The 23,387-nt window shown below is 49.3% G+C and overlaps 1 protein-coding gene across 1 annotated transcript in view; it reads right to left on the bottom strand.

Annotated features, from left to right (window-relative positions):
- Positions 1-4,104: 4,104 nt before the first annotated feature.
- Positions 4,105-23,387, bottom strand: part of LOC130492784 (ankyrin repeat and fibronectin type-III domain-containing protein 1-like) — a gene marked incomplete at its 3' end in the record, with an annotated part of 200,689 nt that continues 181,406 nt past the window's right edge. Inside the window, exons 11-20 of the mRNA XM_056866570.1 lie at positions 21,182-21,281; positions 19,884-20,016; positions 18,473-18,592; positions 14,669-14,884; positions 12,061-12,227; positions 11,522-11,675; positions 9,872-10,040; positions 8,570-8,736; positions 7,430-7,640; positions 4,105-4,688 (exon numbers count right to left, since the gene is read on the bottom strand). Coding sequence (XP_056722548.1) covers positions 4,105-4,688; positions 7,430-7,640; positions 8,570-8,736; positions 9,872-10,040; positions 11,522-11,675; positions 12,061-12,227; positions 14,669-14,884; positions 18,473-18,592; positions 19,884-20,016; positions 21,182-21,281 — 2,021 coding nt within the window. The remainder of the gene's footprint in view (positions 4,689-7,429; positions 7,641-8,569; positions 8,737-9,871; positions 10,041-11,521; positions 11,676-12,060; positions 12,228-14,668; positions 14,885-18,472; positions 18,593-19,883; positions 20,017-21,181; positions 21,282-23,387) is intronic.

A 23,387-nucleotide genomic window follows, 5' to 3' on the forward strand; every position in this document is an offset into this window, starting at 1 on the left:
CTGAGGTCGTAGTTTCCATTCAGACCGCAGAACTGTTCAGTCGGTCAACTCTTGGCCGAGGCTATTGGCTATCTGCGAGGCAATGCTGATAGAATAAAGGTAAAGGTAGTCCCCTGCGCGAAGCACCGGGTCATTCCTGTCCTATGGGGTGACGTCACATCCTGATGTTTACTAGGCAGACTGTGTTTATGGGGTGGTTTGCCAGTGCCTTCCCCAGTCATCTTCCCTTTACCCCCAGCAAGCTGGGTAATTGTACTGACCCCGGAAGGATGGAAGGCAGAATCAACCTTGAGCTGTCTACCTGAAACCAACTTCCGTTGGGATCGAACTCAGGTCGTGAGCAGAGCTTGGACTGCAGTACTGCAGCTTACCCCCTCTGCGCCATGGGGCTCTTACTGATGGAATACTTGCTTGTTTCTTTGGGGGGGTTGTTTTCAGTGTGTAGAAACACTTGGCATTTCTGTATTTCGAGCGCGAAAGCCTGTAGCACCAGTCTAATCTTCGCAGTTCTACCAGGCTGACGTTCCACAGGCTATGATTTGCCGTATAACCAAGAAGTTTGATGTTTCGTCTGGGCTTCCGAACCTTGAGGACTCTATGAAACAATCCTCGGGGCCTTTTGAGGAACTTGAAAGAACGCCCTTCCATGACTACTCTTAGTACACCGGAATCTGATGCAGGCTTGGCCCACCCTATGTGCTACAATGGAAAGAGGGGATTGGGGCTAAACTGGTGTCAAGCAGAATGAGACTTCTTTGTTCCCCGGAACAAGAAAAGACAGACAAACTAGATGTCAGACTTCCTTTGCAGGTGTGACAGGGGAGCGGGACACGAGTTGCTAGGAGAGCATTATTTTCTACGTTTGTGCTTGGAGTGAACATGAGGATCGGATTTATGGGGGCGCGTACATACATCTAGTCCCATGGTTCCTCCACAAAGTTGTTCTAGTCCCACGGTTCCTCTACAAAGTTTAATCGCTCTTAAGAAACGGGCCTCATGATTTTCTTGGCCAGTAATTATTTTCCCCAACCCCAATAATTCAGGCGCAACCTGACTTACTCTAAGAGACTGGGTACAGCTTACCTCTGTATTCTCCCACAGTGAATCTTACGATCCTCAAGAGTATCTTCTCTACCTTAGAGGTCCTCAGCAGGCTTCCATGGGATTAGGCAGGAGAGTCCGAACTGAGAATCTCTCGGTTATCTAGGGTGCAACCGCCCTCACATCATAGCCAGCAAGATCTGGCAAAAGGAAGATGGGATGGATTAATAGTAGTCCCTTTGGAGAGGTACACCAGGTGAATATGATTATTGCTTTGTTCCTCATTTTCAAATGCCGACTAGGAAAAGGGGAAAAAACGCTTGTGGCTTCCCTACACAGCCTGGGTTCCGGGGAAGCAGATAATCTTCCTGGGGGCACAACTGGTCTTAGGGATGTCCCCAAATACTTTCCCCCCTTTGTCTCTTTTCTGATCCCTGACTAGGATAGGTGGAAGGGGAAGACCAAAGGCTGGAGGAAAAGTGGAAGGAGGAAAAAAAATAGATTTTGAATGCAGAGTCCTTAGGAGCTCTGCCTTCCGACCACAAGGACGTAGCTGACCTGGGAAAGTTAGGGTTAGGATTCCTGCCGACGTGATAGATTGACCTGATTTTCCTACTAGGAGGAGGTTCTGCCCCAGATGTAGAGTATGGCTTCCACATTATGAGGAAAGAAAGGACTTCCTATTCCCATACAATTTCAACATCTCTTACCCTTTTCTGTGGTGTGTATATCTTTGATGCAAGCAAACAAAAATAGTATGCTCAAAAAATTATGTGCAATTTCCCATTTCTCTAGTTACAGCGAAACAAGAACAGATAACAGGACATGAAGGTTTTTTTTTTGTGAGCTCAACCGCCTCCCCAGATTTTTGGGGCCACCCTGGCCACAATCTCAGTAGCTTTTCCTCCAACGACTCGTCCCTTCTCTCCGCCTTTCAGAACGGAAAATATAATTATGTATTGCTTCTTTGATCCCCGCCAGCTCGTCTCCTCGCTAGAAGTCTTCCCGCCATCCAGAAGGCCCCTTGTTCGCCACCGTGCAGTCGTAACGTCCAAGTCTTGTTGTCTCTTTGGTTAAAAATAAACCCACACATACACACACAACCAACGCACCGCTCAGTATGCTCCTATTTTTGCCCGTGGTGTGTGGCACGATAGTGTCTTTTCAAGAAGGAAGCATTGGTGATAAGCTGTCCGCTCGCTGGAAGTTAGATGCTTCTCACTTTCTCTCCCCCCACCCCACTCCCCCCTGCTCCCCTCCTCTCATACAGTTGTTGCCGGCCCATACTGAAACACGAGAGGGGAAGTCTCTCTGATCCGGACGTAGAACCGCCCGTCGGGCCAGGCCTTTTGGAGCGAGAGGGGAAGGAAGTCGCCGGGGAGCCACTGCTCCACTTCATCCGACACGAACACCAGTCCAAAGTGGCCCAGCTGCTCCTCGCCATAGCAAAAAGCGTCGGCGTCGCCCAGGAAACTGCGCGAGACCTCGTTCATCTCCTCCACCACGCGCTTCACCACCTCTTCCGCCGACATCTTGTTGGTGACGTGCAGCTGCGCAAAGACAAAGGTGGGTAACATTACGAGAGGGCTGACGAAATCGGCCGGGCTCTCCAGAGCCTTCTTTCGAGCCAGATCAAACGCTAACCCTTCTATGGTAATGCAAGGCAGAATTTTGAATTTACCATATTCGGAAAGGACTCGTCCCTGTGCTTCTGGCTCTATCGACTCATTAGCTTCAGTGCTCTTGGAATGTCGTTTCTAGGAGGGTCTTAGATCACGACATATTTATCCTCTTTTAATACACAGATCCAATGCCTCTGCGTCTGACATAATGCTTTTTTTAATTAAGTGATAGGGACCCCAAGGCTACATCGTCAGTGGCAAGATTTATCTCGGTCCTTCTATCCCTCAAACATTAGATTTAAAATTACACTGCTCACGATCAATGGATCAAGGAGCTTCTAAGGGATAAAGGAATAAAGGAAAGGAAAATTGGCCGGGAGGGGGGGAATACCCCCTCAAGAACATAACTACCTGCATGGGGGGTCAACAATTGGGAAACCCAGCCTCCCCAACCTCTAACCCCTCTAGGATTCCAGAGGAGGTCAACTTCCTCCATCGCCCAGTCTCCTCCCCTCAACACATGTAGATAGATTCCCAACTTTTAGTGCCTCACATGAAGCTGCCTTTATCTGAATCAGACCACTGATACATCAAGGTCAGTATTGACTACCTTGACTTGCAGCAGCTTTCCCAACCCCTGCTCCCTGATCCTTTTAATTGGAGATGCTGAGGATTGAACCTGGGACCTTCTGCAGGCCAACCATGTGCTCTACCGCCGAGCCACAGCCCCTCCTGCTGCACACACAGCGATCAGACCATTTCGGCTTTTCTTCCCTTCCCTGTTTGTCGCTATACGAAGTCATATTTTTCTGCATACTCAGGTATGCAGTACAGAAAAACCCATACTGTGTGTTTCGTTGCTTTGGTTTCGCAATTAGCACAAATGCTAAATCTTTACTACATGTGTTTGTGTGTTTGTGTGTGCGAAGTGCTGTCAAGTTGCTTCCGATTCATGGCAACCCTATGAATCAATGTCCTCCAAAACGTCCTATCCTTAACAGCTCAGGTCTTGCAAACTGAGGGCCATGGCTTCCTCTATAGAGTCAATCCATCTCATGTTGGGTCTTCCTCTCTTCCTGCTGCCTTCCACTTTTCCTAGAGTAAAATAAAGTGATTATGTGTGAGATAAGACCGCGACCCTTTTGGGCTTTAGGGGGGGAAATCCCCCAATCCACTTGGCCTCCTCGCTGCTCGATCGTTTTGTCTAATTACCCCAAAACCCAGTTTGGAGAAACTCTGTGGAAGGAGGTGGTGGTGTCACATACTCAGATCTGGGGAAAGGCAGCCGTTTTCTTCCTGCAACCCCTGCCTTCACCCTTCCCAGGACAGAGCAATGTCAGATTACACAGGACCAGGATTTCAGCAATACCTTAATGTTTGTCTCTTTGGAGAGTCCCGTTTCGTACTGTGGGCACACGCATAATGCAGCGGCGCCTGGCAGCTTGCCCCGGTTCACTACGTGCCCCGGCTCAGGTACCTCTTGGAAGGTACGAGTCCACTCCACCGAGCGTGCCCGAAAGACAGGCTCAAAGCTCTCCGAGGGCCAGCCGTGCTTGGGGCTGAAGGCCGAGCCTGTCCCGAATCTGACCGGGCTGCATCGGCCCGCAGTCCTGCTTTCCGTCGGGGAGCTGTCGACCGAACCAGGGCAGGACTTCCTGGCCCCGTGGCAAAGGGGCTTGGGGAAATCCAGGCTGCTGGTGCGGACGCAGTACGCCTGCCGCTTCTCCGTGATGCGCAGCAGCTCGATTTGCCGGCTGGGAAGCACGAAGTCACTGTCGTAGAGCTCGGGGGGAGGCCGCGGCTCCTCTGCCAGGATCGGGGCCGTTTTCAGCTCGTGGCTCTGTAGGACGTCGGGGGCGCTGTCCCTCAAAGGGCGGGGGTTTCTTCTGTGGCAGAATTCGGGCCCCGAAGAGGAGTACACAAGGTCCAGCTCCCTGGGGCTTTGAGCCCTGCTGGAGTCGTAGTCGCTGTCCGTGGCCAAAAACACCTCCGACGAGCCCTCCTCATCCGATATCCCATGTGAATCTGCAGGAAGAAGATGATAAGAAGTTACTCTGGTACCTAGGGATGGTCTTAGCACAGGACCAAGAGTACCAAGAAAATTTATTGTATATGGCCGTTGGCTGTCACAAATAACTAAAACACAGTAATACAACAAAGTAGTACGTACATACATACGGTTGGCTAAAACATGGTAATACAGCAATATAAATAAAACAAATCGGCGATTGAAGTAGTATAACAGATACCACAATGTACTCACTCACTGTTTTAAACTTAATTAATAACTCCTTCAGAAACCTTGGATCTTATTTTCTTTGCTGCTAGGGCAAACAAAGAAACCCTGCGCGTTACATGAGCATCGATGTCAGACAGCAGAAATTTGATTTTTATCCTCATCTACCATAATAACTGATGATATTCCTGCTAAAAAAAAAATGGCCCTAGGACCATCTTCCAGGGGGCAAAAAGAAGGTCGTACATACCGAAGGTCGGACCAGAAACAATGGGTTGAAATTAAATCAAAAGAGTTTCCGCATCTTGAGAGGGAGCGCAACTTGGTCATCTTCTGGGCATGTAGTGGGGGTCACTGGGGGGAGGTAGTTGTAAATGTACTGTATTGTGCAGGGGGTTGGACTAGATGACCCTGGTGGTCTCTTCCAACTCTATGATTCTATGATCCGTCTAGACATTAGGAAGAATTTTCTAACAGAGCAGTTCCTCAGTGGAACAGGCTTCCTCGGGAGGTGCTGAGCTCTCCTTCCCTGGAGGTTTTTAAGGTTAGATGGCCATCTGTCAGCAATGCTGATTCTATGACCTTAGGCAGATGATGAGAGGGAGGGCACCTTGGCCATCTCCTGGGGATGGAGTAGGGGGTCACTGGGGGTTTGAGGGGGGAGGTCGTTGTGAATTTCCTGCATTGTGCAGGGGGGTTGGACTAGATGACCCTGATGGTCCCTTCCAACTCTATGATGCTAAAAAGGATATAATGAGGTAAGTCTCACGGTTTTGAGGATCCACAAATGCTCACGCATTGGCACAGAGAAAAGACTTGAAACTGGACAATAACTGTAACAGCAGCAAGGGGAAACTGCAGGATGAACCAAGTAAGCCTACTTCACTCTGTAATACTGACCGGCTCACTGGCCCACATTCAAGAAACAGGGACTCAAAATGACCGAGAGATAGAAACCCCAAGCACCGATGCGCATTAAAGCTTTCCACAGGATACCATTCCTCTTGGCAAAATCTACTGTGCCCATTTCTCTCCAATGCCCTTCCTTCAACTCTATGTGCCTCCGGTGTGGTTTTTTATCCTACATAAATCTGCTGCACCAGACAATGCAAATATCATTTCTGGAGAAGAAAGGGTACGAAGAAAATATTTACGGTCTGCGCAATATTCCTAACAGCATCTGCCAAGAGGTATCTGAGATAATTTTAAAGATTACAGTGTATTAAATCCCAACAGATTCTCCACTTGCGCTGTCAGGATATCTGGGAGGCCTCATTAAGGTTAATGATATAAGTTTTCTTATTAAAATGTTGGTAGCGGCAAAGACAACTTAATCTAGATAATAAATACTGCGACGGCACCTACAGCTTTACGTGAAATGGCTGAGAAAATATGGGATATTCCCTTCACGGGGAGGGGAAAAAAAAAAAACCTCCCGACGTTGATAACATTCAAGGGAAGAGGATGCTCGGTTAGACTGCTTCAAAACAACTACAGTGATATTGAATTATTGCAACGAGGATTCAGAATCGGCCACGAGGGGACTTTTTTTTATTTCCCAGTCAGTAAAAAGAGTAGCAGAGATCAGGAGATGAGGGGGTGAGAAACAGAGCATGCAAAGCAATAAGGAAGACGAGAGGAGTTGGGCGGGGGGACATAACAGAGGGTCCCCAGAGTGTGCCGCGCTCTGTGCCGAGTGTGCCGAGGCACAAATGCAATCCTGCTCTTGGCAGAGCAGCGTGGCCATTCGAATGGATGACTATGGAGTCCAGAGAGCTGCTGGGCTTGCACGAGGGAGAAGGGAGGCCTGCCTCAGAGCAGGGAAGTATATCGTTCAACAGACGTATAGTGTCCAGATCATGTGAAGTGATGGTATCGCTTTACTCTGCTCTGGTTAGACCTCATCTGGAGCACTGCGTTCAGTTTTGGGCACCGCAATTTAAGAAGGATGTAGACGAGCTGGAACGGGTCCAGAGGAGGGCAACAAAGATGGCGAGGGGGTCTGGAGACCAAGTCCTGTGAGGAATGGTTGAAGGAGCTGAGTATGCTTAGCCTGGAGAGAAGACTGAGAGGGGATATGAGAACCATCTTCAAGTACTTGAAGGGCTGTCATAGAGAGGAGGGTGCCGATTTGTTTTCTGTTGCCCTGGAAGGTCGGACCAGAACCAAAGGGTTGAAATTAAATCAATTAAATCTAGACATTAGGAAGGATTTTCTAACAGTCAGTGGAACAAGCTTCCTCGGGAGGTGGTGAGCGCTCCTTCCCTGGAGGTTTTTAAGAAGAGGTTAGATGGCCATCTGTCAGCAATGCTGATTCTATGACCTTAGGCAGTTCATGAGAGGGAGGGCACCTTGGCCATCTTATGGGCATGGAGTAGGGGTCACTGGGGGTTGTGTGGGGGAGGTAGTTGTGAATTTCCTGCATTGTGCAGGGGGTTGGACTAGATGACCCTGGTGGTCCCTTCCAACTCTATGATTCTACGATCCAGAGAGTTGGTGTTGAGGCCCCGGGGCCGCTAGCATCCCTCACCCGAGTTGAGCTTGCGGCTGGTCTCGGGAGATGGGGTCGGCGAGGGAAGGAAGTCCAAGTGAGAAGAGGTCGACTGAGTTTTCTCCTTCAGCGCCATGGCAGACTCCTCGAGGAACCACACGAGCGGGATGCCCCCCGACGGCTGCTTGTACCGGGCATGCTGCAGGGCGTCCATCATCCAGCGCATCTCCCGCCATATCTCCTCCATTTGCTGTCCGGCACAAAGAAACAGAATCATTGTGTTTTATTTACCTTGGGGTGGGGGAGAGAAAGAAACAGAGATATTAAAAAAGCCTCCTCTCCCAATGCCGCTTGTAGCTTCGAGACCCAATTAATGAGAGTCACGACCCACGGTCAGAGAACCACCGGTATGAGCAAATCGAGACCTACTCTGGCACACCATCATGCAAACTTCCCACAAACAAAGCAAGCTGCCTTAGAATGAGTCTCGCCATTGCTCTATCAAGAGCCAGCGTGGTGTAGTGGTTAAGAGCGGTGGTTTGGAGCGGTGGACTCTGAACCGGAGAACCGGGTTCGATCCCCCACTTCTCCACGTGAGCGGCGGAGGCTCATCTGGTGAACTGGATTTGCTTCCCCCACTCCTACACGTGAAGCCAGCTGGGTGACCTCGGGCAAGTCACATTCGCTCAGCCCCACCTACCTCACAGGGTGTCTGTTCTGGGGAAGGGAAGGTGATGGTAAGCCGGGTTGATTCTTCCTTAAGTGGTAGAGAAAGTCGGCATGTAAAAACCAACTCTTCTTCTTCTTCTAGAAGGGCGGTACACCAACAAGGGTGCAAACATATTTGCTTTCTTTGTTTCGAAAGATGCTGCAATTCAGGTTACTTGGCCAAGAGAGCCAGTGTGGTGTAGTGGTTAAAAGAGGTGGTTTGGAGCGGAGGCTAATCTGATCTGGAGTGGCAGAGAAAGTCGACCTATAAAAACCAACTCCTCCTCCTCCTCCTCTTCTTCTCCTCCTTCTTCTTGTCTGTTCTGATCAGTGAGTCTACAAGGTCTCAGGTGGAGGGGCCATTCACCACCTGCTCGTTTTAATTGGAGATGTGGGGGATCGAACCGGGCGCGTAATGCATGCGAAGCAGACACCCTGGCACTAAACCACAGCCCTCCCGCCACCACATACCTGTATATAGTCCTGAACCTGCTGATGCCTCTGCTTGGCGGTGGTCAGCTCTGAGTCGGAGAAAGCCTCCCTGAGGCTCTGCTGGGAGAGAAGGGACTCCAGCTCCAGTAGGGCAGACACCTGGCAGTACTGAGTAATGAACTCGCGGTCGTAAGTGAAAAAATGCACTGGAAAAGAAAGAGTGGGGAGAAGGGCTTAGTGGCACCGCAGAAGGAAAATTTCATCGTCGACAGAAGCGATATGTGGAAAGGAAAGAAGCTTACTAAAGCCGCCCCGCCCCACGGCACACCCTGAGCCTAGGGTTGCCAACTGCCAGGGAGTACAAAATAGACACCGCTGTACAAGTATCAAGGGATTCGGAAATCAGTACAGGAGCGAAACCAATTTAAGCAAAGTGCAAAATTCTTAATAAGCTACCGCATATAGTTCAAAACAATACAAGACAAAATGTACATCAAAGCCCACAAAATTCCATGTATACATATGTACAAAAGTTATTTAACAAAGTTGTCTCAATAGTGAGTACAAAACCTTCTTATTGAAGGCAAATATCAGGTGGTAAGTTAGAGATCATCAGTTTGTGGAGGTTCTTCTGCCTATCCAGAAGGACATACAAATCTAATGCCTCTGTGTCTGACATAATGCCTTTTTTTTACTAAGCGACAGGGATCCCAAGGCTACATTGTCAGTGGCAAGATTTGTCTCAGTCCTTATATCCCTCAAACGTTAGATATATGCTGCTCAAGATCAATGGATCGAGGCGCTTCTAAGGGATAAAGGAAAGGAAAGGTATCCAGAAGGGGCTGATAAACGGTGGCAACACCATGTTGCCACTCTCAGCTTGACATTATGAGAGGGAGAGCATCTTGGCCATCTTCTGGGCATGGAGTAGGGGGTCACTGGGGGTGTAGGGGGGAGGCTGGACAGGCACTTGTCAGGGATGCTCTAGGCTGATCCTGCATTAAGCAGGGGGTTGGACTAGATGGCCTCTATGGCCCCTTCCAAAGCTAAGATTCTACGATTATAAACATATTTTCCCTCCTGATTTTGTTCTTGGAAAACAGTAGCTCTCCTTCTCCCTCTTTCATCCTGGGCAGAGTCACCAGGAGGTAAAATACATTGCGCCCTATGCAAACTCGAGCAGGCCAGACCCTTCACCCTTTCTGGCCCTTTCAAGAAACTCAGGAGGCCCAAGGATGATTCGGCGGGGGGGGGGGAGTATTCCTTGTAGAGGAATCAGAAGTGGAGGACGCAGAAAGCGGTTTACACACCTCACCTGGCACCCACGGCGGCCACGCTTACCTAGCTCAAAGATCTGAAGGGGGAGTGTGAAAAAGCCGGACCGAGGGGTGTAAGGGTTGTTCTGACCAGGAGCGGTGCACACGTCGTCCGAGGGAGGCAGCAGCAAGAGAAAGGAGACCTGCCCTCCAAAGTCCAGCACTTCCTGACTGTACAGACGGAAATCCTTGGCCTAAGAGGAGTCAAACACAACAAAACATTGAATGTGTTGATGCGGGGTGGGGGCCTTCTAGGCAACCCTACATCTTCATCCCAGCAGTGCAGTTTAACACGGAGAGGTAGACTCTTGCCTGTCCGCACAGAACAGAGTCAGGCAACTACCTGATCAGTTTGTGTTGCAAAATTTGCGCTTACTATACGGTAGGAAGGAAAAGCGATAAGACAAGGGTCCGAAAAGCATCATGTACTTCAGGCATTTCTCTTTGGATGAGTTGCCAAGACCTAGGCTGACAACGGATCATATAATAGACTCTTCCAGGCAACCAAATTCCACTGAATTTCCACCCCAAAAGCTAACATTTACAAGGGGACGGCACTCTTTCTGCAACCTTTTAGATACGGCTTCCTTCTAGACAACCCAACTGCTCCGGAGACCTTTTTTGGACCTCTTCGTGAGTTGCATAGAAACCTTACTCCTGGGCTCTAGCACAGAATCACTGAACACAAAGGCTGCTTGCCCTTGACGAATGTTTTTTGCTGGCTTTAATATGCGTCACTGAGTTCGTTATCTTTTATTATTATTATTATTGCTTTTCTTTGTAATGGTATGCAATTTTGATTGATATATTTTGTTTCTATTTCTTTCCCCAATTTTATGCATGTATGTAATTTTTATGTGTGTAATATATCAACCAAAAGGGAGACTGCAGCCAAGAAATCAGAAGGAGATTGAGACTGGGAAGGGCAGCCATGAAGGAGCTAGAAAAGATTCTGAAGTGTAAGGATGTGTCACTGGCCACCAAGATCAAGTTAATTCATGCCATTGTATTCCCTATTACTATGTATGGGTGTGAAAGCTGGACATTGAAGAAAGCTGATAGGAAGAAAGTAGATTCCTTTGAAATGTGGTGTTGGAGGAGAGGGTTACGGATCCCGTGGACGGCCAAAAAAACAAACCAGTGGGTTTTAGATCAAATCAAGCCTGAACTGACCCTAGAAGCTAAAATGACTAAACTGAGGCTCCTGTATTTTGGTCACATTATGAGAAGACAAAGAGTCACTGGAAAAGACAGTCATGCTAGGAAAAGTTGAGGGCAGCAGGAAAAGAGGAAGACCCAACAAGAGATGGACGGACTCAATAAAGGAAGCCACGGCCCTCAGTTTGCAAGACCTGAGCAAGGCTGTTAAGGATAGGACACTTTGGAGGACGTTGATTCATAGGGTCGCCATGAGTCGGAAGCGACTTGACGGCAGTTAACACCCACACACAAAATGAAGTTTATTAAAAACAATACACCGAAATTATTTATTAAAAATAATACACCGAAAACAAAGGCTGCTGGCCCTAGAAGACAGGGTCCCGAAAGCATCATGTCCTTCAGCCCTTTCTCGTTGGCTGAGTTGCCAAGACCTAGGCTGACAATGGATCATACAGTGGACTCTTCCATGTATGGACTCTTCCACCCTGCCTGTGCAGCCCCACCCCCAACCTACCTCATGCAAGGGGATGTTCAGCAGCTGCATCAGCTCTCTGACCGCCCCTCGGAGCTCCTGGAGCAAGAGGTTCTGGGAGGTGGTCTCGAGATCCTGTTCCGGGGGAAGGGGCTCCTCCATCTCGGCCAGGTTCTGCAGCCACTCCCACTCCTCCCTGGAAGAGGAGACAAGAAGGGATGAAACCGTAGAAGAGCAAGAACATGAAAAACCAGACTGACCCCGGTGCGTGCATACGGCCGGCTCTCTTTGACTTTGCTCTCTTTGCTATAGCCGGCTTTAAGCACAGTCATCCTGAGCTCCTGGCAATTCCACAGCAAGCAGTGGGGCACTGAGGTTAAAGAAGTTACCTTGGGCAATTCACAGCTCTCTTAGAGCTCTCTCAGCCCCACCTACCTCACAGGGTGTCTGTTGAGGGGAGGGGAAGGGAAGGTGATTGTAAGCGGGTTGGAGTCTCCCTTAAGTGGTAGAGAAAGTCGGCATATAAAAACCAACTCTTCTTCTTCATCATCCTGATGGCCTACAAGGCCCCAAAGCCCTACCTGGAGATGTTTGGGTTGCTCCGTATCTTCACGTGGCACAGGATGTTAGGTAAGCGTTCGGGCACCAGCACGCGGATCTGGTCCACGGCACTGCAGAGCTTCAGATAACCCAAGTAGAGGCCAGGGGGGAGAGCTTGGCTGCTCTTCTGGTGGTAAGCCAGCTTCTCCTGAGGACAGAAAGGAGACGTCTTTGAACACATGAAGCTGCCTTGTACTGAATCAGACCCTCGGTCCATCAAAGTCTGAACTGTTTAGCCTGAAGAGGAGAAGACTGAGAGGGGATATGAGAACTATCTTAAAGTACATGAAGGGCTGTCATATGGAGGAGGGTGCCGAGTGGTTTTCTGTTGCCCCAGAAGGTCGGACCAGAACCAACAGGTTGAAATTAAATCAAAAGAGTTTCCGTCTAGACGTTAGGAAGAACTTTCTGACAGTTGGAGCTGTTCCTCAGCGGAACAGGCTTCTTCGGGAGGTGGTGAGCTCTCCTTCCCTGGAGGTTTTTAAGAAGAGGCTAGATGGCCATCTGTCAGCAATGCTGATTCTATGACCATAGGCAGATGATGAGAAGGAGGGCACCTTGGCCATCTCCTGGGGATGGACTAGGGGGTCACTGGGTGTGTGTGGGGGAGGTAGTTTGGAATTTCCTGCATTGTGCAGGGGGTTGGACTAGATGACCCTGGTGGGTCCCTTCCCACTCTATGATTCTATGATTCTAAGTCAGTATTGTCTACTCAGACCGGCAGCAGCTCTCCAGGGTCTCAGGTTGAGGTCTTTCACGCCCACTTACTTGCCTAGCCCCTTTAACTGGAGATGCCGGGGATTGAACCCGGGACCTTCTGCATGCCAAGCAGATGCTCTTCCACTGAGCCACAGCCCCTCTTTCTGTAAACCCTGCTGCAAAAACCTCCACCACCACCACCCCTCAAATTCGGAACACAACAGCGAGGCTGTGTGGCTCGAATCGAAAAAGCCCCCGTGTAGCTATTTTATCTCCAGCTTCCAGGTTGAAACCAGGGCCAAAACCCCCCGGAAACAGACTGGCATGGGGCGGGAGGCACCGGAAACCTGACAAAGGAGCCCGTTGTTGTCAGATATCCAGACCGGTGCCGCAATCTCCAGGAACAGAGACAGCCTTGAACTGGCCCTTGAGTGGTCTGGCCTCTCGCTAATCCTGCCAAAGGCTCTGAATGAGCGGCTTCAATAGCCCCCTTGTACAGGTGCTCGAGTGGCTTTTGTTGCCGGAGACACTCGGTCCGAGCGCAAGGAAGTGAAAGGAGAGAGAAAGCAACCGGAGGGGTCACAGCCAGAGAAGGAAAGGGCCGGGGCACTCGGGGAAAGGGAGTCTTCGCTAAGACGGGCTCGCTGGCTGGGAACACGGCGGCGGCGCAAGGAGAAAGGGGAGCGAAGCCCCAGAAAAGAGCAAATGCAGCTTGCAGTGAGAAAAAAAGCATGCCCGTTATATCGGGTACTGTGGAGCCCAGTACAATGCAGGATGGTGCTGCTGCAGTCGTCTTGTTGGTGGCTTCCTAGAGGCACCTGGTTGGCCACTGTGTGAACAGATGGCTGGACTTGATGGGCCTGGGTCTGATCCAGCAGGGCCTTTCTTATGACAGCCAAAGAACCCTATCAAGGCCGGGCACATATTGCTCCGCCACAAATGTGAAGCCACGAAAGCTAGATGGCCATGCTGTCAGCAATGCTGATTCTATGACCTTAAGCAGATGATGAGAGGGAACGCATCTTGGTCATCTTCTGGGCATGGAGTGGGGGTCACTTGGGGTGTGGGGGGGGGGAAAGGTAGTTGTGAATTTCCTGCATTGTGCAGAAGGGTTGGACTAGATGACCCTGGAGGTCCCTTCCCCAACTTTATGATTCTAAGGGGCTCACCACCAGGGCCTGGCTGTAAGAAGCTGGACAAACACTTGTCAGGGATGCTTTAGGCTGATCCTTCAGTAAGCCGGGGGTTGGACTAGATGGCCTTGTCTGGCCCCTTCCAGCTCTGTGATTCTGCGATTCTTCCCTACTCATGCCAGTGAACATAAGGATGTGAGTGTGCCTTGAAATGAGCAGGAACATTGACCTCACAAGCCTTTCTCTGACCGAGATCCCTTTGAACTAGACTTTGAACCTGGGATCTTTCCACATTTCACCGGCGCCCTTTCATTGACCTCACATGAACACATGAAGCTGCCTTCTACTGAATCAGACCCTTGGTCCATCAAAGTCAGTGTTGTCTACTCAGACCGGCAGCGGCTCTCCAGGGTCTCAGGCAGGGGTCTTTCCCATCACCTACTTGCCTAGTCCCTTTAACTGGAGATGCCAGGGATTGAACCTTGGGACCTTCTGCATGCCAAACAGATGCTCTACCACTGAGCCACAGCCCCTCCCCAGAACACATGATGCTGCCCTATACTGAATCAGACCCTTGATCCATCAAAGTCAGTATGGTCTACTCAGACTGGCAGCAGCTCTCCAGAGGCCTTTCACATCACCTACTTGCCTAGTCCCTTTAAGTGGAGATGCCAGGGATTGAACCTGGGACCTTCTGCATGCCAAGCAGATGATCTGCCACGGAGCCACGGCCCCCTCCCCAACGAGGACCCGTCACCTGCATGGTCACCAGCAGCATGTCCAGAGCGGTGGGCTCTTCCGGAGAGGAGACGGACTTGCGGCTCGTCTGCAGCTTGGAAAGGGGGATCCAGCGGACGCTCTCGAAGGTCTGGTTGGACTTCACCTCCTTCAAGGTCACCACCAGAATGTTGCCCTGCTTGTCCTTGATGGGCTCGAAAAAGACCTGCCCCAGGTCCTGGATGCCCAGCAGGCCCTTCGCAGATATCGGAGGGGGGAAAAAGAGACACGTTTAGGACAATGGCAGTCCGGTTAGAGATGGCAGCCCAAGAATAATAGAATCATAGAGTTGGAAGGGACCACCAGGGTCATCTAGTCCAACCCCCTGCACAATGCAGGAAACTCACAACTACCTCCCACACACACACACATGCAGTGACTCCTAATCCATGCCCAGAAGATGGCCTAAGGTCATAGAATCAGCATTGCTGACAGATGGCCATCTTGCCTCTTCTTAAAAACCTCCAGGGAAGGAGCGCTCACCACCTCCCGAGGAAGCCTGGTTCCACTGAGGAACCGCTCTAACTTGTTAGAAAATCATTCCTAATGTCTAGACGGAAAATCTTTTGATTTAATTTCAACCCGTTGGTTCTGGTCCGACCTTCTGGGACAACAGAAAACAACTCGGCACCCTCCTCTATATGACAGCCCTTCAAGTCCTTGAAGATGGTTATCATATCCCCTCTCAGTCTTCTCAGGTAGAGCCGCTAAAGAGGTGTGGGGCATGCAGGCATCTAGGCAGGAGCGCTTCTTTGCTCTGAGGGTCACTTAGAGGAGAAAGCGTATCTACAAGGCACAGCTCTTTCCTTGTAAAAGAGCCAGCGTGGGGTAGTGGTTAAGAGTGGTGGTTTAGAGAGGTGGAGTCTGATCCGGAGAACCGGGTATGGTTCCCCGCTCCTCCACACGAGCGGAGGAAGCTAATCTGGGCGAACTGGATTTGTTTCCGCATTCCTCCACATGAAGCCAGTTGGGTGACCTTGGGCCAGTCACAGCTCTCTTAGAGCTCTCTCAGCCCCACCCACCTCACAGGGTGTCTGTTGTGGGGAGGGGAAGGCGATTGTCAACCACTTTGAGACTCCTTAATGCTAGAGAAAGTCGGCATATAAAAACCAACTCTTCTTCTTCTTAAAGGGCCACCCCCAAAATGGCTACAGATCTTCTAATAACTATTTGTTTAGAAAAATGTATATCCCCAATTCCCTCCCCTCCAGAGACCTGCTTGAGGCAGTCTTCAATTGGATCCTGAATGAATGCAACCATTTTTCTTCAACGTGGTGGCTGATTACCGTGGCCGTCAGGCGCACGGCGGCCGTTCGAAAGTGCCGTTTTGCGCGGCATGTTAACACAAGCGCACGTTTGGGCTCGCGGACAGCTCAACCGCGTGGGAAGGTGGACGCGCAACAGGAGAGAGATCCCACCAGCGCAGGCATTTGAAAGGGGGCTACCAGGATTCACAACACCCAGCCGTGCCAAGCATCCTTTGACAAGGGAAGCGCCGTCCCTCGTGGGCATGCTTTCCCCTCCCCTCCGGGACCCGTAGCTCTTTGGCTCAATCGCGGATACTTTCCGAGCATAAAAGGAGGCTGTTTCTGAAGGCGACTGACTTCCCTGAGTAGCTGGTTCTGCTTCATACGTTTGCAAACTTGACGTTTTAATTAATCGTGCCGGCTAATCAAAGTAACGTTTGCCAGCCCCGCTACTGGAAAAGTCAGGTATTCAGGGGCGGGCGGGAGGGGAGCGTAGGCAATCGAACGTCAAAGATTACACAGAAAACGATTCTGTTCTGAGATCAAGTGAGATCAGTGCTGGCCTCCCTACTCCCCCCCCCCCGAGTCTACAATCAACTTATTGGTGGGGGGGTACCCAACCTGGTTTTAATTATTAATTTATGGTTGGCATCGTCTGTGACAGTGGGCACTTTATATATATGGCGGCCATCGTTTTATAATTAATAGAATGGTTTTATATGTTTGAAAGTTATATTGTAAGATTTTAATGTTGTAACCCGCCCTGTGCCTGGCCTTGGCTTGGGGAGGATGGGCTAGAAGTATGAAAATAAATAAAATTTTAAAAAATATACTAAAAGCTAGATAGAAGAAGAAGAGTTGGTTTTTATATGCCAACTTTCTCTACCACTTAAGGGAGACTCAACCGGCTTACAATCACCGTTCCCTTCCCCTCTCCGCAACAGACACCCTGTGAGGTAGGTGGGGCTGAGAGAGCTGTGGCTAGCCCAAGGTCACCCAGCTGGCTTTGTGTGTAGGAGCAGGGAAACAAATCCAGTTCACCAGATTAGTCTCTGCCGCTCATGTGGAGGAGTGGGGGAATCGAACCCGGTTCTCCAGAGCAGAGTCCACCGCTCCAAACCACCGCTTTTAACCACTACACCATGCTGGCTTCTTCTTCTTCTCTAGGCTGAGGGGGGGGGAAGCAACAAAGGAACGAACATCTAGCCAAGTCCACATCTGGGAAATTTCATCCTCTCATATTTTAGCTATCAATCACTACCAATTCCAGCTGTAACCGTCCTGCTGCTTTCTTTTATGAATACCTCCTCTTACATTTCCAATCCCATGGCAGCCCAATCGACTCAGTGGACGGAGAGCAACTAGCTGTCCCTCCGGGTGAGGTCCTATATCCAATTATCTCTACGACCTCCATCGGCTATGTCCACAGATTCAGGGCACCGATGGAGACGCTCCTGCCCAGATGAACCAGGTGTCCGGGGAAGTCCTTTTCTTCAGAGGCTCTTTCTACGAGGAAGCAAGACTGAAGCTAATTTCCCCTCTCCTTAATCTAACAAAGGACAGCTCTGAGGAAGGGAGGCTGGGGGATCTCCTATGGGAAGGGTCAGCCCAGACGATGAAGCAAGTAGCCAAATTCTGGGCTGCAGTACACAAGATCCGCCGGACAAAGCAGGGGGCTTGGCAATCTAGCCTAAAATGGAAAAAAGTTCTTATTAATTTGAGGTTTTTAGCGAATAGTAACTTGTTCGTTTTATTTAGGAATTATATATCCCATAGTTTTAGATACTGTCTCTTTTAATTCTTACTATGTATGGGAGTGAAAGCTGGACATTGAAGAAAGCTGATAGGAAGAAAGTAGATTCTTTTGAAATGTGGTGTTGGAGGAGAGGGTTACGGATACCCTGGATGGCCAAAAAAACAAATCAGTGGGTTCTAGATTAAATCAAGCCTCAACTGACCCTAGAAGCTAAAATAACTAAACTGAGGCTGTCGTATTTTGGTCACCTTATGAGAAGACAAGAGTCACTGGAAAAGACAATAAGGCTAGGAAAAGTGGAGGGCAGCAGGAAAAGAGGAAGACCCAACAAGAGATGGATGGACTCCCTAAAGGAAGCCACGGCCCTCAATTTGCAAGAGCTGAACAAGTTTGTCAAAGACAGGACATGTTGGAGGACTTTGATTCATAGAGTCGCATTGAGTAGGAAGCAACTTGATGGCACTTCACACACACACACACACACACACACATCTTTTAATTCTGTTTTGTAATTGAGATGAATATTTTAATGGCCTTGCCGTATTAATAAATCTAAATTTTAAAAAAACCAGACGCACAAGTGACTTCGGCTCGTGACCGGCAGCAACTTGAGATCGTCCCCTGTCCTAGGTGGGCTGCGCAGGTCCCTGGAAGAGGCCGGGGCTCCCAAGACGATGACACATCTCCATCTATACAGCCAGTAACTGGAGAAGGTCCCCTATTGCACCACAAAGGCAACTCTAGGGACATTCCCACAAAAGGCCTTTTTTTCCTCCCTTACCTGCATCTGTGAGATGGCCAGCAGCATCTTGAAGCGTGTTTGCAGGATACAGGAGCAGGACGATTGGGAAACGGTGACGCACTGGCGCAGCCAGAGGATTTCGTCCCACATGCAAGAGACCTGCGCCAAACACAGCAGTTGGGCCAGTTAGGTCACTCTAGGACTCCCGTGACTACTAGTTCAGAAGAAGAAGAAGTTGGTTTTTCGATGCCGACTTCCTCTGCCACTTAAGGGAGAATCAAACCGGATTACGATCGCCTTCCCCTCCCCCTCCCCCACAACAGACACCCTGTGAGGGAGGTGGGGCTGAGAGAGCTGTGAATAGCCCAAGGCCACCCAGCTGGCTTCGTATGGAGGAGTGGGGGAAACCAACTTGGTTCACCAGACCAGCCTCCGCCTCTCATGTGGAGGAGTGGGGGAATCAAACCCGGTTCTCCGGATCAGAGTCCACTGCTCCAAACCACCTCTTTTAACCAGAGAGCTGGGTTTTTTTTCCTCTCCCATAATATTAGGATTCAGAATCGCCCAGTGATATCAGTTGGTAATAGATTCAGGACAGACAACAGGAAGTACTTCTTCACACTAACAGAATTCACCAGTTCACAGGATATAGTGATGGCCAATGGCTTTGACGGAGAACGAGACAGATTCATGGAAGATAGACTGGCCATAGTTAATGCAACCACCGGACTCAGAGGCGGTGTGCTTTTGACTAAGCCTGCTGTGGTGGTGGTGTGGGGGGGGAAATAAACAAAACTGTGTGTCGGTGTGTTGCTTGCGGGTTTCCTGGGAGGCATCTGGTTGTCTACATAAGAACATAAGAAATGCCCTGCTGGATCAGACCCGGGCCCATCAAGTCCAGAAGTCTGTTCACACAATGGCCAACCAGGTGCCTCTATGTAGCCCCCAAACAAGACGACAGCAGCAGCACTGCCTGCCTGTGTTCCACAGCACCTAAGATAATAGGGCATGCTCCTCTGATACTAGAGAGAATAGGTATGCAGCATGACTAGTATCCATTTTAACTAGTAGCCATGGATACCCCTTTCCTCCATGAACATGCCCACTCCCCTCTTAAAGCCTTCCAAGTTGGCAGCCATCGCCACATCCTGGGGCAGGGAGTTCCACCATTTAACTAGGCGTTGTGTGAAGAAATACTTCCTTTTATCAGTTTTGAATCTCTCGCCTTCCAGCTTCAACAGATGACCCCGCGTTCTAGTATTATGAGAGGGAGAAAAGCTTCTCCCTGTCCACTCTCTCCAAACCATAACATCATTTTATAGACCTCTCTCATGTCTCCCCTCAGCCGCCTTCTTTCCAAGCTAAACAGTCTAGGATGATGACAGCATGCACCTTGGTCCCAGCAGAAGTCTACTTCTGCTTTTGAAGCCCCCGCTACTTAAGGGGTCACCTTGGTGAACCACAGGTAGTCCTGCATGAGCAGGCAAGAGTAGGAGTCGTCTATCTCCACCACGGGGATCTGGTCCTCATGCGTCACCAGAACGTTGTCATCCTTGTAGAATATGGATGCCAGGTAGAGACCCCTGGGAGGAAAGGGAAGAAAACACAGCTTGGGAAGGGTCCTGTCCACCTGGGACCTGGTGGGAAGTCCAAGGAAACGTAGAGGAGCTTATCTTCCGTAGCAGTGTCTGAGAAACTCTTGAGTGGAAAGGTAGGAAAGGGTTCACCTCCCCCCTGCTACCTGGGACACTCAACAAGTCCGTAGGGTACGTGCGCACAAATTGCATGTGCGCCAATGCAAGTTTGCAATCGTCCTTTATTGGCATAAAATCACTATATATATGGCAGCACGTAAAAATATAAATATTTGAGATATAACCCTACAATATGGTTAAAAGACACTTTAAGTTGTGAGTTAATACATCCATCTACTTAACTGATCTGTGGCGTTCTATAGCAATCTTTGCCCTGACCTGGATGGCCCAGCCTAGCCTGATCTCGCCAGATCTCAGAAGCTAAGCAGGGTCAGCCCTGGTTAGTATTTGGATGGGAGACCACCAAGGAAGTCCAGGGTTGCTGTGCAGAGGAAGGCGCTGGCAAACCACCGCTGTTAGTCTCTTGCCATGAAAACCCCAAAAAGGGGTCGCCATAAGTCGGCTGCGACTTGACGGCACTTGACACACACACACATAGCAATCTTTAAAAAGTGTGCTACCTTCTCCAGAACATGGGGCGAACGATTGTTCAACAGAAAGAAATTACGGGAATCGAAAGTATTCAGCCTATTTGTCTGCAAAGGGATTAGTAGTTCATTACGGATTTCTGTGTAGAAACTACAATAAAATAAAACACGGACAAGTGTTTCAACCCCATTACTGGCACAGGGACAACGTCGGTCTAATGGGGGGGGGGGGATTTGCTAAATCTTCAATTGAGTAACGCGGGTGGCATAACATTAAACCTAGCTAGGGAGATGGCTCTGAGATAGGATGGATCGTACATGTGAGATAAAATATGGGGAAGGCTGGTAGACGTCCAAAGGTATCCGTAAGTTTAGTGGCAACTTTTATTAGCAGCCCAATATAGATCTTGAAGGCCTATGTCTAGAAGTGTGCGTTTCATCATCTGGAAAGCTTCTATGTCAGAAAGCATGAGTAGGGGATCAAAATTAAGGCCAACAGATTTGATTGTACTTTCAATGTGTGGGCCAATGTTTTTCGCTGCCTGCTTACCCCTCAGCCCTCTTACCTTTTCAGTGTCTTTAAGAATTTGCTCCCAGGATGGAAGAGATACTTCAGGCTCTTGGAGACCGAATGCTTCCTGCTCTGTGGCTGATTCTTGCAGGGCTCTGAGAAGCAAAGACAGCTCTCAGAAGCTGTGGGGCATACCGCTTCCACCACCCCCTCCACCCCACCCCATTCATTAAACCACCCTTCCACAAAATGTGCAGGACTTCATAACCCAGATGGATATTGGAGAAGCCTGAAGAAAACGCACGGTCGCTTTAGCCTCCTTTATTCCCTGTTTTAGCCAGGATTCAGCCAGGATCGAACGCATGCATTTTTGCTGAACATGTGCTCTTCAAAGGATGGCATTTTGAGCATGACACTTTTGGGTGATTTATATCCATTTTTTAGCCCTCAAATTATTTGTATGCTAGAATCATAGGGCGAAAACGCATGGTCGCTTTAGCCTCCTTCATTCCCTGTTTTAGCCAGGATTCAGCCAGGATCGAATGCACGTCCGGCGGAAATGCATGCGTTCGATCCTGGCTGAATCCTGGCTGAAACAGGGAACAAAGGAGGCTAAAGCGACCGTGCGTTTTCGCCCATTGTCTCTCTGCCTACTACATGGAGACCCTGCAATTCCTGGGTTTTGTATGCATTCCCTCCCCTTCCTTCTTGACGTTGCTTCGCTTCAATTTCCGGCACTTCAGCTCCTCTTTCCTCTCAAGCCTCTAGTTTCTCCGTACGTTCTTTCCCGAGAGAGCCTGCGATTTCTCTCCCTATGGCCTGGTTTGCTTTCAGTACTGGCCATTTACGCACGGGAGGTTTTGCCTTGGAGTTGCTGCTCCGTAGATGCCCATTTCCCCCATCCGGATCCTCAAAATTCAAAATTCAAAAATAAGAGTTCTGAGAATCCAGATGGGGAAAATGTGCCTCTAGAAAGCAGCAATTGCAAGGCAAAACCTCCCATGAGTAAGTGGCCACTGTTTCAGCCGTGCTACCTTCGCAACTCCTGCAGCTGGTCATTCACAAACTCCTGGAGCTGGTTTCCCATTTGACCCTGTCGATTTGGCAACGAACAGGGCAACAACTAAGCAGAGTCGCGCCCGTTCGCCTGAATTAGAAGGGTGTAACTCCGCTTAGGACCGCGATGTCAACTCGGCCCCCCCCTCCAAAGATAAGGGTTACCAAGGCACCACGTCTAGCAGACGGCAAACAAGCAGCGACGGGTTTTGAACCCATTACGGCGATGTGTTTGTTTCTAAAGATAAGAATGATAAAGCACAATTAAATAGATTGCTTTAATTGTGCTTTACGTTTCTGTAATTACGTTAATCTTAATAACCCTGTGAGGGGCGGCACTCTTATTCTAATTTAGTAGACGGAGAACATCCCAAAAGAGGTGGCAACCTGACCATTTCCCCCCCACCCCCAAGGAGATTCAAACAGAAGTAAAAAAGCTGGGGCTGGACTCGCGCCCTTATCATGTGTAAATCCTCCCTCCCAAATAGGGTTGCCAACCTCCTTTGCATTCTATATTTTGATTCCCATTTTGGGAATATGTTTATATGAGTCAATATTCTGTGCGTCGTTGGGTTGAACTTGTTTGGACACAGAAGTGTCTATTTCGATATAACCTCCGGACAGTCGCAGGAGATCTCCTGCTATTTCAACGGATCTCCAGCCGATAGAGATCGGTTCCCCTGGAGAAAAATGGCCGCTTGGGCCACTGGACTCTATGGCATTGAAGTCAACGGCATTGGTAGCCAACGCTCAGATTTTATTAGACAAGCCAACATTATTATCAGCCAATTTAGGGAGAGGGGTTACTCATCTAAGATCCTAAAACAAGCTTTTCACAAAGCATCACATACTCCCAGATCCTCCCTTCTAAGGCCCAAAGCCAAGAATAATAATAATGAGAGAATGGACATTACTCTGACCTACAACAGCATCTATAACAAACTAAAGAGCATTATACAAAAACACTGGCATGTAATATCTAACATCCCTAGATGCAGCTCTTTTCCCCTCTTTTCATACAAAAGACCCAGAAATCTCCAGGACATTTTAGTGAGTAGCTCATTAAAAGGCCAATCCACTAAAAATAATACCATAGATGGGAAGGGAATGCCACACATGGGAATTTTCCCGGAAGTGACTGCGAAGCCGGCGCATACCTGCTTCGCATTACTTAAGAGCCCCTTCAATGCAAACTTTGGTGTTTG

The sequence above is a fragment of the Euleptes europaea genome, chromosome 21 (assembly GCF_029931775.1).
Source record: "Euleptes europaea isolate rEulEur1 chromosome 21, rEulEur1.hap1, whole genome shotgun sequence".
Classification (NCBI taxonomy): domain Eukaryota; kingdom Metazoa; phylum Chordata; class Lepidosauria; order Squamata; family Sphaerodactylidae; genus Euleptes; species Euleptes europaea.